The sequence below is a fragment of the Chamaea fasciata genome, unplaced genomic scaffold (genome assembly GCF_029207755.1).
Source record: "Chamaea fasciata isolate MVZ Bird 193981 ecotype frontalis unplaced genomic scaffold, bChaFas1.0.hap1 SCAF_2, whole genome shotgun sequence".
NCBI classification, from domain to species: Eukaryota; Metazoa; Chordata; class Aves; order Passeriformes; family Sylviidae; genus Chamaea; species Chamaea fasciata.
Genome location: NW_027094087.1, coordinates 26919235 through 26932861, shown reverse-complemented (window position 1 = coordinate 26932861; position 13627 = coordinate 26919235). Strand labels below are relative to the sequence as shown.

The window sequence follows — 13627 nt, the reverse complement described above, 5'->3', positions numbered from 1 at the left end:
GCTTGTAAGAAAGCTGTGCACTAATACCAGGTTAATGGCCAACAGAATTCATGCACCCCCTTGGAGGAGTCCCCAGGCTTGGACTTGGACTTCAACATGAAGGAAAATTAAGGTCTGGACAGTGACACTGTGCACATCAGTCCTCCAGGGCCCACAAAAAATTAATCAAGAAATGGAGTAGGAAGAGTATTCCTATTTAGTCTCTCAAGCTATTCCAGCATCTCTAAACATATGGCTTCTCTTTACGGTCTCTGGAGAGAATCCTGTGTCTTTCAGGAACTAACATGAGGAAGCTGGCAGCTGCTTGGAGAATGAACATGATTATTCAGCAAAGCATTAAGCTTTAGTAAACTTGGTGTCATGACTAAAATCCCCACTCCTGCAGAGAGGGATTTCAGAAGATCTCACTATTTGTGTTCACAGGATTATTGCTCATCTACATTACACTCATAAACATCAGCATTATACTGAAATTCTTGCGTGGCAAAAAATCAGTCTCTATAGAACATTCCAAAGATGAATAAAAGCATGGTTTGGTACTTGGGCAGATACTTAAATACAGGTTAGGAGAGAGAAAGTAGAAAAGGGAGAAGCTGAGCATTCTCCCATTTGAACTATTTAACTTGGGAAGCGCTGGGGGGCACAGGATAGTTTTTCTATCCTATCTTTTGAACTTACAATGGAGGAATTTGATTTAGGAAAACACTGTGTTGCATATAATAAAACCCCACATGATTCAAGTAAACGGATTTACAAAAATAAACTCAACAAAGTTAAACACTGGGTTTGCTGGATTCCCTCCCCCCCCCCCCCCCAAAAAAAAATGCAATATAACTTTCTGTCCACTACCTACAATATGCAACTTTGGGTAAAAATATGCATTTTTAAGAAAGACACCATCAGCACAGAGGAATGTGAAAGAGGTTTGAGAGTTGTCCTCAACAGGTGCTGTGTCTAAGAATGAGACAGACAAACAACTACATATCTTCCAAAGCCAAAAGGTATTTTTAGATTGAAGGCTACCTTAAGGGAATAATTAAAATAGCTCTCTATCTTAGCAGAGGTTTATGATTAACGGGTATGTTATTTGTACATTCTACCAATGCCTGCTAATGCCCACATTTAGATCTTCAAATTTTCCACTGTGTACTTTTTGTCTGGAGAAAACCTTGGACTAGAGATAAGACCATTACCAAAAATGTATTTCTAGCAGCTCCCACGTCTAGTCAACCACTCTGGGCTTGAGGCTGAATCAAGACCATGAAGTGCCTGCTGCTTCTCGCCTTTATTGGGGTGGCTGGTGAGTATATTTTTTATTTCTATTTCTGTCATTTAATAGGAAGCTGATTTTCTGAGCAAACCTGCAAGGTAGCCTATTGTGGGAAAGCCAAGTCCAGTTTTGACTTGCAGAAGTTTGAAGGCAGGGCCTGCAACTTCCTTCTTCTGTCTGTTCCTAATGCCTTGCGCCACAAGCTGGGGAATGAACGCCTTCATTGGGGTTCCTGACCCAGCTATAGACATGTGGCCATAGCTTCAGAAAAAGGCTGCCTCCTTCTGCAGGACTAAGGAGTGCACAGGGAATACTTGTGGCCCAGGAAGTCCTAAAGCAACTGCAAAATTTTGGACCCTGGGTAGATGCTCCAAGATAATATCACTGCACACTTGTTTTTACTTTTCCCCTCAGTCAACCCTTGACTGTTTCAGTAGACAGGATCCTGGGAAAGACACACCCGTGATCTGATCCAACAAGAACTTTTCTATGCCCTTATGTTCCCTCAGGGAGTAGCCAGCAGGGCTTTAGTTGCAGATATGTGAGGCACCAGTGTAGGTCTGATCCCTTCTTTGAGGGTGCAGCAAATGGATGTGCCTTAGATCTGCCCAGCATTGCTGCCCTGAGTGCCCATAGAAGGGGAGCCTACAAGTGAGGGGCTACAGACAGGCAGTCACAGGGCACATTACAGGCCACATTACCTTTGGCCAGCTCTTGACACATGGCACTTCTTGTCTCCCAGTTGCCTTCCCCACCTTTGCTGAAGATGATGATGACAAGATTGTGGGAGGCTACACCTGTGAAGAGAACTCTGTGCCCTATCAAGTGTCCCTGAATTCTGGATATCACTTCTGTGGAGGTTCCCTCATCAGCAGCCAGTGGGTCGTGTCGGCTGCTCACTGCTACAAATCGTGAGTGGAAAAATTACATCCTTCTATAACCTACTTCTGTCTTCCAGTTCACTTCTAGCAGGAATTCTGAGCTATGAGACAGAAATATCTAAGTGCCTCCATTCTGACCAGAGACAGCCAAGGGATGGCTGGATCATTCAGGAGGCTGGGCCAAGGCACCCTGAGGCGTTTTCCCCTTCTGCAAATGTTTCTGTGAAAGCAAAACACTTGCTGAAATAACAATGGGATAATCAAGCAACGAGTTCTGGGCAGTGAATTCTTATCAATTGCATGAATCTTGCTAAAGCATTGTCCCTGGAGAACAGGAAGAGGAACGACGTCAGGCTAGAGCAGTTTGCCTTGTCCCAGAACACTTGTATAAAGTGCTGCTATGTATCCAACTGCTGTCATGTATTTACAAACCTGCAGAAATTCACCACCCATACTGGGTGTGCGGTAAGATCTCGGGGTGCATCCCCAGGGCTCCCTGCAGGACAAGAAAGATCCCCTGCCCCAGAAGGCTTCCGTGGCAGTATTGTTGGAGCGGGTGCACTCAGTGACAGGGAGGTTTCTTCAACCGGCCAGGAGCAGTAAAGGACATGCTGTGCCTTCTCTTTTCCAGTCGCATCCAAGTGCAACTGGGGAAACACAACCTGGGACTCACCGAATCCACACAGCAGTTTATCAACTCTGCTAAAGTCATCCGCCACTCTGGCTACAGCGCCTACACCCTGGACAATGACATCATGCTCATCAAGCTGGCCACCCCAGCCCAGCTCAACAAAGCTGTCCAAACCATTTCTCTGCCTACCAGCTGCGTGGCCACCGGCACCACCTGCCTGATCTCCGGCTGGGGCAACACTCTCAGCAGTGGCAGTGAGTACTCTGGGGGAATGTACAGACCCTTGGGGGCCCAGGACAGTCTCTAAGACCTCGCCATTAACCCCCAACAGGACAGGTTAAAGCACAGGAAATGCTGTGGGACAGGTCTTCTGAGCAATGGGTCAGTGTAGGGACTGCACACTGGACTCAGCTAATGTCAAAGAGAGTTCTCAGTTCTCTGAGGATAATGGTGAAGTCCGGGATTGTGGATCTAGAATTCCTACTAGAGATCTCGATTCCCCTACACCAGTGGTCAGAGATGTGCATGGCCAGTGGGTTCTATTCCTCTGATGACATCTAAACCTGCAGAAGAGGAGAGGATGGTTTTCCTGAGGCTCAGGTTTCTTTCAGTGAATGTATCACAAGAGTGGCCTCACTCTTGCAAATTGATGAAATTGCAAATACCAGGAAAGTTAGGGTGGCTGCAGTGTAGAATGCTGGGCCCACGGGTAGAATTTGTTGCATCTCTACAGAAGGAACCCATTGTGTGGTTGCTGTTGAGAGGAAGCAGGATGGCTGCTAGAACAGGGTGTCCCAGCATGTGCTTTTCTGCTAAGATCTTCTCCCAGCTCTGAAAAGGACTCAGCAATGCCATCAACCATCTCTCCCTATTTCCTTGTAGGTAACTACCCAGACCAATTGCAGTGCCTGAAGGCTCCTGTCCTCTCTGCTGCCGACTGCTCTGACGCCTACCCTGGGCAAATTACCAGTAACATGATGTGTGTAGGATTCCTGGAGGGAGGAAAAGACTCCTGCCAGGTAAATCATCTGCCTCTCCTTTCCCAGGCATTTCTCTCCTGCCTTTTCCCAGATGAAGAGGCCTTCACATTACAGAGTCAGCTCTAGTCACTGCACTGGTAAACCTGAGTTCTTGAATGACAGCAGAGCCTTCAGGAGCGCATATCCTGAATGTTTGCCAAGTACCGTGCCTGGAAAAACCAGGCAGCTGACTCATCCTTAGTTGTGGTTCCATTGGAGCTCGTCAGGCATGGTAGCATCAGGTGGAGAGTGTGAATCAGAAACAGCCTTTGTAGAACCTTTGTGCAGAGTACACCTGGCAGGGCTTCCTCCAGAGTCAGTGATCTCGGGGAGCTCTGGCTCATTGCTTAGGCTGATGCCATTTGCTCAATATCCACACCCTTTGTGTGCGCAGGGAGATTCCGGCGGCCCCGTGGTCTGCAATGGAGAGCTCCAGGGCATTGTTTCCTGGGGTATTGGATGTGCCCAGAGGGGCTACCCTGGAGTTTACACCAAGGTTTGCAACTACGTCTCCTGGATCCAGTCCACCATTGCCGCTAACTGAGATGCTCGTTTGGTGTGACCTGTATTTTCTCATCATCATTTCTGTTCTTGTGGGTCTGGACAAGCAAAAATTATGAAAAATTAATAAAGACTTTCAGGCACCCTTACTTTGTGCACTGTTTCTCTGGGAATTTCCATAGGCTGTGATACAGAGAACTGAGACAGTGAATGCCACTATGGAGAAAGTATTTAGTATTTGTAGTACCTGCAAAACAGAAAGGATCTTGGAAAACTTTACAGACTCATTCTTAGAAGCCTTTCAGTCAGTTTCTTTCAGTTGTTTCGGAAGTCTTTAATTTATGCCATTTCCTCCAAATTTCTCACTTTGAAGTATCCAATTCAGGTTTCTGCCTCGTGCATGTGTAGCTCTCCAGCCCCTTTCACAGTGGAGGATGCTGCTTGCTTCAACACATGAGGGCAGTCCTGACTTACCAACGCTTCATTATCCTCAGTGCAAAGGACAGTGCAAGTGTCCAGAGGAATGCAATGATCACATGAATTTTCATAATCCATCAAGAACAGAATCTGGAAATATCTTACTGGAGGGTGAAGTGCCATCTTGGTCAGGGGAGCCACAGCTCACGCCATAGCTGTGGGGACACAGAGATGCTGTCTGCTGCTGAGGTTGTAGTGGTTTAAGCCCAGGCAGCCACCAGGAGTTAGAGCCACTCTCTCACTATCCCCTTCCCCTGGTGGGCTAGGAAAAAGGATAAAATGTACAGGATGAGATACAAACAAAGCAATAATAGGAGCAACTGAAAAGGAGAAGACACAAATAAAAAGTCAAGTCAATCAATGTGATGCACACTACTGTCGCTCATGACGCACTGACATGGTGTCCAGCCCATCCCAAAGCAGGGATAGGCCACACCTGGCCAGTTCCCCTCATCTGGAGTCTTTCTGTTGGTTACTTGCCCTTGTTTCTGGAGAAGAACCTAATTTCTGTTCTTTTTGAACAGGACATGCAATAGCCCATATGTCGCCGGTAGGGACACGAAAGAATCACACTCACTCAGGTTCAGCGGTGAGCAGAGAAAGAGGAAGTTTATTATCATTTGGGATTTAAATAGGATTTGGAGTTTGGTCAAGGATTGCTAGATGATAGGAACACCTTTCCGACCCTAGTGGTCAGTTCACCAGTCCATCACAGCCTGGAACGAAAACAATCTACTTGTTTATGTTACATTTGTGAGAGACTCCACTAGAAATATGTAAACAGTCATCAGAAGGCTAAAGAATCAGGGCGACACCCATATTTCAACAGTTCTTGAAGTGATTCTGAAATTCATCCTCAAACTTTGCCTGTCCCCCTTCCCCTGGGAACACTAGCAGCTGCAGCATGTTATCCTTTCTTTAAGCCTGCTTATGCCACTGCATGAGGAATGGAAGATGGATGAGGGTGGTGTTTTCCCAGAAAGTCAGCAGGAGGCAGGGCATTGGAGTAGAGACTTTGGGTCTATCATGTTGAAGAGTTGGTCCTTGCCAGGAAGCTGCTTGGGATATCATGATCTATGCTTGCAGAGTGCCAGAATGAGGCTGTGCTGTCCCAAATGCCGAGGAGAAAAGAAGTTCAGGAGAGAGAAAGGTGGGAAGTGAGGAGGGAAGACAGAAAAGCTGCAGGAACAAAAAACGTATGGCAGGGAGGGAAGCAGGAACACAAGTCAAAAAGGGAGAAACACAAGGAAGAAAGCAGGAGAGCAGGAAGTAAGAAAAAAAGGAAAAAATCTAGAAAAGAATAAAAAACTAAAAGGAAGATAGGAAATGAAAGTTGCAGGAGGAAAAGAAGAAAGGCTCAGGAAGTGATGTTAGTCATGAGTATCTGCAAATGCCTGGAGCTCTTGGCCTACAGTCCCTGGATACAGTCAAACCGTGGGTTACATCATGACCATTAGAGTGTTCAGGTTACAGGGCAGTGGTGTAACTTGGGTCCCCGGTGCACAGCAGTGTGCCCATTCCGTGGAGACCAGTGGGGCCAAGGACCAGTGGGCCTTGTCCTTCCAGCTGGTGGAGACGGAAAGGTCTGCATGAACTATTCCAAATCCTTCTTCACCTGCCAGGAATTGATGTAACAGACTGAAAGGAAGGAGAAATGGATGAGAAAGGGTATGAGAAATAGGAAGGGACTAGGTGTGAGAGGATACAGGAAAAGTCAGGAGGACTGACAGAAAGACATGAAAGGAGGAAAGTGAGAATCAGTCAGTGAATGGCAGAGATAAGAGCTGAGACAGTGAGGACAAGAAGAAACAAGAGTCAAGAGGTGATTCAGAGATAGGAAGGAACAGAAATGCAGCTAGAGACCATGCAGAAGACAGACACTTGGATAGACAGACATAAACCATCTTTCCTGAAGAGCTGGAGGGCAAGTGAAGCAAACATGGTTCTGACAAATACAGGGCTCAGTGTGTGCTGGTAACAGATCCCTGACTGCCTGGAAAGGTTTGTGCTATGCTGCACCAGCCTTTGAGTCACTGTGCATCTCTTTCAGCACAGAAATAGGTGCCTGTGTCATTGAGCAGGACAGGCTGTATCTTCACAGATAAATGGTTGTTCTTAGTCCCATTACTCTGGAAGCGATGTTGGAATTCCTTTTCAATATCTGCTTTGCTGCCTTCCACTGAATATACAACCAACTGCATACTGGCATCCTTCTCCATGGGTAACTTGTACCAGTACATGAATATGAAATCTTTCCCTGATGCAGAACATTCCAGAGTCACTGTGTCTCCCACCCGGACAACTGTGTCTGGTGATTGTTGAAGGGCCCAGCCTGGAAACACAGTGGATGAAAGGTGGGAAGTCAAATGCATTAGAGAGGACAAAAAGACACATCCATGAACTGTGTCATAAAATGGAATGCCACCAGGACATCAGAAAGCTTTTAGTGAGTGCCCTGCTTCTCTAGAAAACACACACAGAATCCAAAAACCCCAAAGAAACCAGCTTCAAATGCAACAGTAAATCTGTTTTGAGAAATAAAGACTTGGGTACTCCCACAAGAAGTATGAAAATGAGAAAGGAAGGAAACGGATTTGCAGCTTTGCAGAGTTTTTCAATTCAACAGGTGGTGGAAAAGCTCACCTGGGTCATTGCCCATCCTCCCCCTGCAAGCCTTGGGGAAGGGGCACTGCCAGCAATTGGGAGCACAGCTGAGGAGGCAGCAGCAGCTCCAGTGCAGCTGCTCAAGAGGAAGGGAAGCCCACTTACCCACAGGGAGCAGGATGGCCACGAGCAACCGCTGGCAATCCATAGAGAAAGGCCTCCTCCTTCCAGCAACCTGCCCCTGGTGAGAGCACAGACACGGAGATGTGTAAAGAGGAGAGCTGGAGAGGAGGAGATAGGTCTCTCTGTGACTGGGCAGGGGAGTGAGAGGGAGTCTGAAATGTGCCAAGACAGCTGGCTGTGCGGGAACAGTGGGGAATGACACCTGCAGGCAGTCATGAGGTGCTTGTCCTCTGCTCCTCTGGCTTCCTGCTGGGTGTGAGCATGGGTGTGCCTGAGGAGGTGGGAGTTCAGTAGGTGGACAGTTCAGGGCTCTCATGGAGCAGGAGGGGGCTGTGTTGGAGCCTGAGCGTGTGCACAGGAATGCACCAAATGGCAGAAAATGCTGGGAAGAGAAGCACATCTCAGGAATGCATGTGTGTGTCTGTGTCCCGCTGTTTGTCTCCTCCCCAGCCACCCTCACCCTCACAGACTCCCAACCCTGCAACCTGCAAGGTGCAATCTCTGCTTCTCCCAGTCAGGCCTGACCTGTTGTCCAAGTGTGGGAGAAGCTGCTGACCTGCCAACCTGGTGTTTCTTGTAGGATGTCAGAGAATAGTTCAGTACCTGTTCCTCTCTAACTCCAAAAGAGCATCTCAAAGGGAGAACAGGCTGCATTTGCCTCTTCACTGGGACTGCCCCTGGAGAGATGGCACGTGGGAGAGATTGCTGAGGAGAAGGATGTGCCCCACAGGATGTGCTGCTACAGATTGACCTTCTCAATGCTCGAGAAAAACAGAGACTCTCCTTGTTCCCCTGTGGCCTGTCAGCGGAGGAGAGCAGCAATGCCTCCAGCTCCCAAACCCTCTGCTGCACCTCTGAGTGTGGCCCATTGCATTCATTTTCCCAAGCTGCCACGGGAAGATTCAGGAAAGACCCCAGATCCCTCTAAAGAAGTGGGAGAAAAAAGAAAAGAGATTGGGCTACTTTGTAGAAATACCACATCCTCACACCAGGACCAACACTCCAGCAGAGAGGAGGCTGTGCCTGATGTGTGCCAGGAAAGGGTCTCCAGTTCCCTGAGGTGTGCAGAGGGCAGGGCAGTGCCTGGGGAGCCTTGCAGAAGACACGGTACTTGAGGAGTTAGTGATGCTGAACAGACATGGCTGCTGTGTGGGGCCCTGGTTTAGGTCCTGAGGAGCTTGCACGTTAGCATGGGAATGTGACGGGTGGGAACCTCCTGGAGTGCCCCATGCAGGCCTGTGCTGTGCACAGGTGTGTGTTATGCAGGACACAATCATGGATTGGGGCAGCTAAGAAGGGACCTTGTGGGGTCACTGCTCCAATCATCCCTGCTTAAGCAGAGCCATCCCAGAGCACATGGCACAGGATTGTATCCAGATGTTTTTGGAATATCTCCAGTGAGAGAACCTTCAGAACTTCTCTGGGAAAACTTCTCCAGTGCACAAGCAACCACACTGCAAAGCTCTTTCCTCAGATTCAGCTGGATCTTCCTGCACATAATTCTCTACCCACTGCCTCTTGTCCTAGTGCTTGGCATCACAGTGAAGAACCCGGATCCACCTCTTGGCACTTTCCCTTCAGACGCTTTTAGAAGCTGATGAGGTGGCTTTGGAAGAATAGATTATGGGACATTAGAAATGGGGCTGTGGCCAAGCCTCATTCCTAATGTGTTGCAGGTGTGTCACATGGGTGACCAGCATTGAAGGAAAAGGGGCACGGAATGCTGAGGTCTATTGCCCAATCACAAAAGAGTAAAAGAGCATGCAGGTGTTATGCATGGGACAAACAGGGTATTAAAGGTTGTACTGGGGGATAATAAAGTGCTGATGTTTGTCACCATTATCTGTGTCAGTCATGTGTCCTCTGTCAGTGGCCACTGTGTTGTTTCTTCTCAAGGCCAAGCAGGCCGAGACCCCTCAGCTTTCTTCTTGGCGCTTCACTCTATTCCTCATTTTTCTTCTCCTCTCCTGGACAGTCCACTGGTGATCCATGTGTCTTTTGTACTAAGGAGCCCAGAAATGCACACAGCACAGCCATTGTTCCTCACAAAGGCAGAGTGGAGTGGCTGGATCATCTGCAACACCACGCTGGCCATGCTCTTCCTAATGCATCCCAGGACACCCCTGGCCTTCTTGGCCACCAGGACACACTGCTGGCTCATGGGGAGCTTCTTGTCCACAGGGACCCCCACGTCCTTCTCTGAAGAGCTGCTTCCCAGCAGGTCAGCCCCAGCCTCTGCTGGTACATGGGGTGATTCCTCCCCAGCTGCATTTGCATTGGCTGAATTTCAGAAGATTCCTCTCTGCACATCTCTACAACATTTTGAGGTCCCTCTGAACTGCTGCACATCCCCCTGGGGTGTTGGAAACTCCTTCTAACTTGATGTTATCAGTGAACATGATGAGGAGACTCTCTACACCTTCATCTGAGTCACTGATGAAAACAACACTGTAACCCGTTGGAAATTTCTGTTATCTGCTTTGCTTGCTAACATGACCTGTAATCTTTATAAAATATTTGCTGAATATAGAATGTATGTGGATCAAGGGGTTGAAGGCAGGCGGATCCCACCCCAGAGATGACTCTGAATGGATGAAATAATACTTGACCTGAGTAAGCACAGCCTTGTGCTCTGCTGGTCCTATTCCTTGGCCCCAGAACAACCACAGACAAGTGGTTATAATAGAGGAACATGTGGGCAGCTCCCACAGGCTACTGGCAACTTCAATACCTGCCTGGCCTTGCCTTTATCTGCAGGTGCACCAAGAACTTCCCACACAAGCACCTGTTCTGCTTGACAGTGAGAATCATCAGCAGGGTTGACTGGAGTTAAGTAAGACAAAGTCACTGGAAGAGTGAAACAGCATCCTGAAACAGCAAGAAGAAAGTGGGGTAGGGAAGAGAGAAAGAGTGGAGAAGAAGGGCTGACAGAATTTTGTGTACTGCAAGTTAGAATTAAATGCAGAGGGAGGCCTGGAGTGATAAAGAGACAAAGATGGACAAAGAAACTGACAGTATCTGACAAGCTGAAGAAGGCAAGGCTGGGAAGCAGAGGAGCTAGTGAGTGAGAAGCCTCATGCAGCACTCATGAGGTGGAAAGCAGCTCCTGTATTTGGAGGGATAAGTTTGTGCTCAGCTCCCTCTGCAGCTTCACCACTGTGTTCACTCTCAGCACAGTAGTATGTGCCAGAGTCATTGAGAAAGGCATGTTCTATGGAGAGGGTGACGCTGTCTCCTTTTATGTCGCTGCTCTTGAAATGGCCCTCAAAACCCTTCTCCACTGTTGCCTTAGCACCTACTACTGCAGAAGCAACAAGGGTCAGACTGGCATTCTTCTTGGAAGGCTGCATGTACCAGTACATGGCTATGTTTGAGGATTTCTTCTTGGAACATTCCAGATTCACGGACTGGCCTTCTTTTATCACCATGTCTGGAGACTGTTCCAGGGCTAACACTGGAAAGGAAAAGTAAGAGCAGTGAGAAGAAGAAAAAAATGGAAAAAATTTGATTGAGGCACTGTGAGTTGGTAGGGAAAGAGTGAAAAGAAAGAGGGCAGCCAAGGGAGCGGTTCAAGGCATGAGCTCTTCAGATCAGCAAGGGAATTTCCAATCTCTCTTCAATAGGCAAGGTGCATACCTGGGCAGTTTGTGTCCAGAACCATTAACCAGCTAGGGGCTGCACAAAGAAGGACAAAAAGACAGCCATTGCAGAAGATTCAGGGATTCCTGCCCACCACATTCACTGCCCATCCTCAACACAGGAAGCTCTGCAGAATGAAGCAGGGCCAGGAACTGGCTACAGAGCTGGGAGAGCAGCAGCAGCAGGATCAGTGGAGGTTCTCAGGGCTGCGTTGAGTTCACTTACCCAGAGGGGCCAGCATGGCCACAAAGAAACAGCAGGGAACCATGGCTGAAAAAAGGCCCTTCCCTCTCAGCAACCTGCCTCTTGCAGCTGCCCAAAGATGTGTGAAGAAGGAGCAGTGAGGGAGGGTGGGACATGTCGGGGTGGGGCTGGCCAAGAAATGTCAGAAGGCATTGGCTGGCTGGGAAGCCTGGGGAATGACACAAAGCATGGCAGGAAAGCAGAAGCCCTGCAGAGATGCAGCAGGTGGAAGGGGCAGGCTGGGCGTGGGTGGGTGGGGAGGCAAGGATGGGGTTGTAAGGACAGAACTGGGCTGAGGTTGCACGGGAGGCTGAGGGTGTGCAAGGCAGAGGAATTCTGGCTGCTCCCCTTCTGCTTCTGAAGCCCTTGGGAGATGGAGGAATGAGGGATAAAGGCCACACAGAGGTGCCTTGAATTTTCCCATGCATTATCCCTGTCTTCCCCACACATGGGTGATTCAGTTCCTGCCTGGCCACCCCACGTCCCACCCAGCTGTGGGACGGCTCTTTTTCTCTCTGCAGCACTTTGAGCACGGCAAGTAACATCAGTGAGAGGGAGGCAGGACCCTGAAAGACAGCAAGCAGCCCGAGCACTCAGACTTGGAAGGGCTCTCATGGACATGGCAGTGAGAGCGGCAGGAGAGGAAGGTCAATTCCTATGCACAACTGAGGGACAGTCAATGCTCGTGTGCCCTGGAATTCTGAGTTCCTCTGCCTGCCCTGCTGGAGCTGGGCCAGTCCTGCCCCAGAATCGCGGCTTCTTTGGCACTGCTCTTTTTGCTACAGTGTGACCCTGCATCTACTGCCCTGCTGGGACACCTTGCCCCTGCCTGCCTGGGACATCCTGCTGTTCCAACCACCACCGCAGGACTCTCCTGTGTTCCAGCCTGGTGCTCTCTGAGTCCTGCACCAAGACCAAACTGCCCTGGGTTTTGTGAAGTAAAGCCCTCAGCGTTCTTGGAACTGTTTTGTTATTAATGCTCTAGTTGGTTTTGTTTGCTTTGTTATACATACTAGTAAAGAATTGCTATTCCTATCCCCACATCTTTGCCTGAAAGCCTCTAACTTCAAATTTATAAGTGGAAAAAAGAGGGAGGTGGTTTACATTCTCCATTCCAACGCAAACTCCAGCTTTCCCTGGCAGATACCTGTCTTCCAAACCAAGACAAGCCTGTTCTCCTTTTTTTTCTCGTAATCCTATCTCACAGCAGAAAAGACACTCAAACCAGTACACTAAATTTGGCAAACAGAAACAGTTGAATGTGAAACCACTACACCATCCCAGAACACCTGGCACAGGATTCTATCCAAATGGTTCTAGAATATCTCCAGAGAGCCTCCAGAACTTCTCTGGGCAGCCTGCTCCAATGCACAGTCACCAACACAGTAAGGCCATTGCCTCATATTCAGGTGGAATTTTCTGTGCATCATTTTCTGCCCATTGTCTCTTCTCTTAGTGCTTGGCAACGTGGAGAACAGCCTGGATCTACCTCTTGGCACCTTCCCTTCAGATATTTATAGTCATTGATGAGGTGCCCTCTGTGTTGTTTCTTCTCAAGGACAAACAGGCCCAGCTCCTACAGCCTTTGCTCACAAAAGAGGTGCTTCACTCCATTCATCACCTTTCTCCTCCACTGGACCTGCTGCAGGAGATCCACGTCTCTCTTGTACTGAAGAGCCCAGAACAGGACACTGCACTCCAGATTTGCCTCACCAGTCCTGAGTGGAGCCTCACCTCCCTCACCCTGCTGGCAGTGCTCTTCCTAGTGCACCCAGGACAGCCCTGGCCTTCTTGGCCACCAAGATACACTGCTGGTCCATGGAGAGCTTGATTTCCATGGGCACACCACGTCCTTCTCTGAAGAAGGACTTCCCAGCCGGTCAGCCCCCAGCCCATGCAGGTAGGTGGGGTTATTCCTCCCCAGGTGCATTTGCCATGGCTGAATTGAAGAAGGTTCCTCTCTGCCCATCTCTACAACCTCTTGAGGTCCCTCTGAAGGGCTGCACAGGCCCCTCGGGTATGGGACACTCCTCCTAACTCCGTGTTATCGGTGAGCTTGATGAGAAGACTCTCTACCCCTTCACCTGAGTTGCTGATGAAGAGAACACTGTAACCTGTGGGAAATTTCTGTTATCTGCTCCACTTGCCAACATCCCCTGTAATCTTTATAATGTATTTG

At 48.8% G+C, this 13627-nt stretch overlaps 1 protein-coding gene and 1 gene segment (V, D, J or C); one reads left to right on the top strand and one right to left on the bottom strand.

Moving 5' to 3' along the window:
• The window catches only part of LOC136284918 (T-cell receptor beta-2 chain C region-like), a 30612-nt gene extending 23015 nt beyond the window's left edge, over positions 1-7597 (bottom strand). Inside the window, 2 exon segments of the C gene segment in view lie at positions 6814-7111; positions 7549-7597. Of these exon segments, the coding sequence occupies positions 6814-7111; positions 7549-7591 (341 nt within the window).
• LOC136284910 (trypsin-like) lies at positions 1195-4451 on the top strand. Its single transcript, XM_066175403.1, has 5 exons — positions 1195-1300; positions 2013-2181; positions 2783-3036; positions 3665-3801; positions 4196-4451. The coding sequence occupies exons 1-5, from the start codon at positions 1261-1263 to the stop codon at positions 4343-4345; spliced, it is 750 nt and encodes a 249-aa protein (XP_066031500.1). The 5' UTR covers positions 1195-1260; the 3' UTR covers positions 4346-4451.
• Positions 7598-13627: the final 6030 nt, after the last annotated feature.

Bases quoted from the DNA above. Each gene is read 5' to 3' on its own strand.
- LOC136284910 (XM_066175403.1), top strand. From the start codon at position 1,261: ATGAAGTGCCTGCTGCTTCTCGCCTTTATTGGGGTGGCTG. The intron at 1,301-2,012 runs GTGAGTATATTT...CTTGTCTCCCAG, and splicing joins CGCCTTTATTGGGGTGGCTG to TTGCCTTCCCCACCTTTGCT. The intron at 3,802-4,195 runs GTAAATCATCTG...TTGTGTGCGCAG, and splicing joins GAGGAAAAGACTCCTGCCAG to GGAGATTCCGGCGGCCCCGT.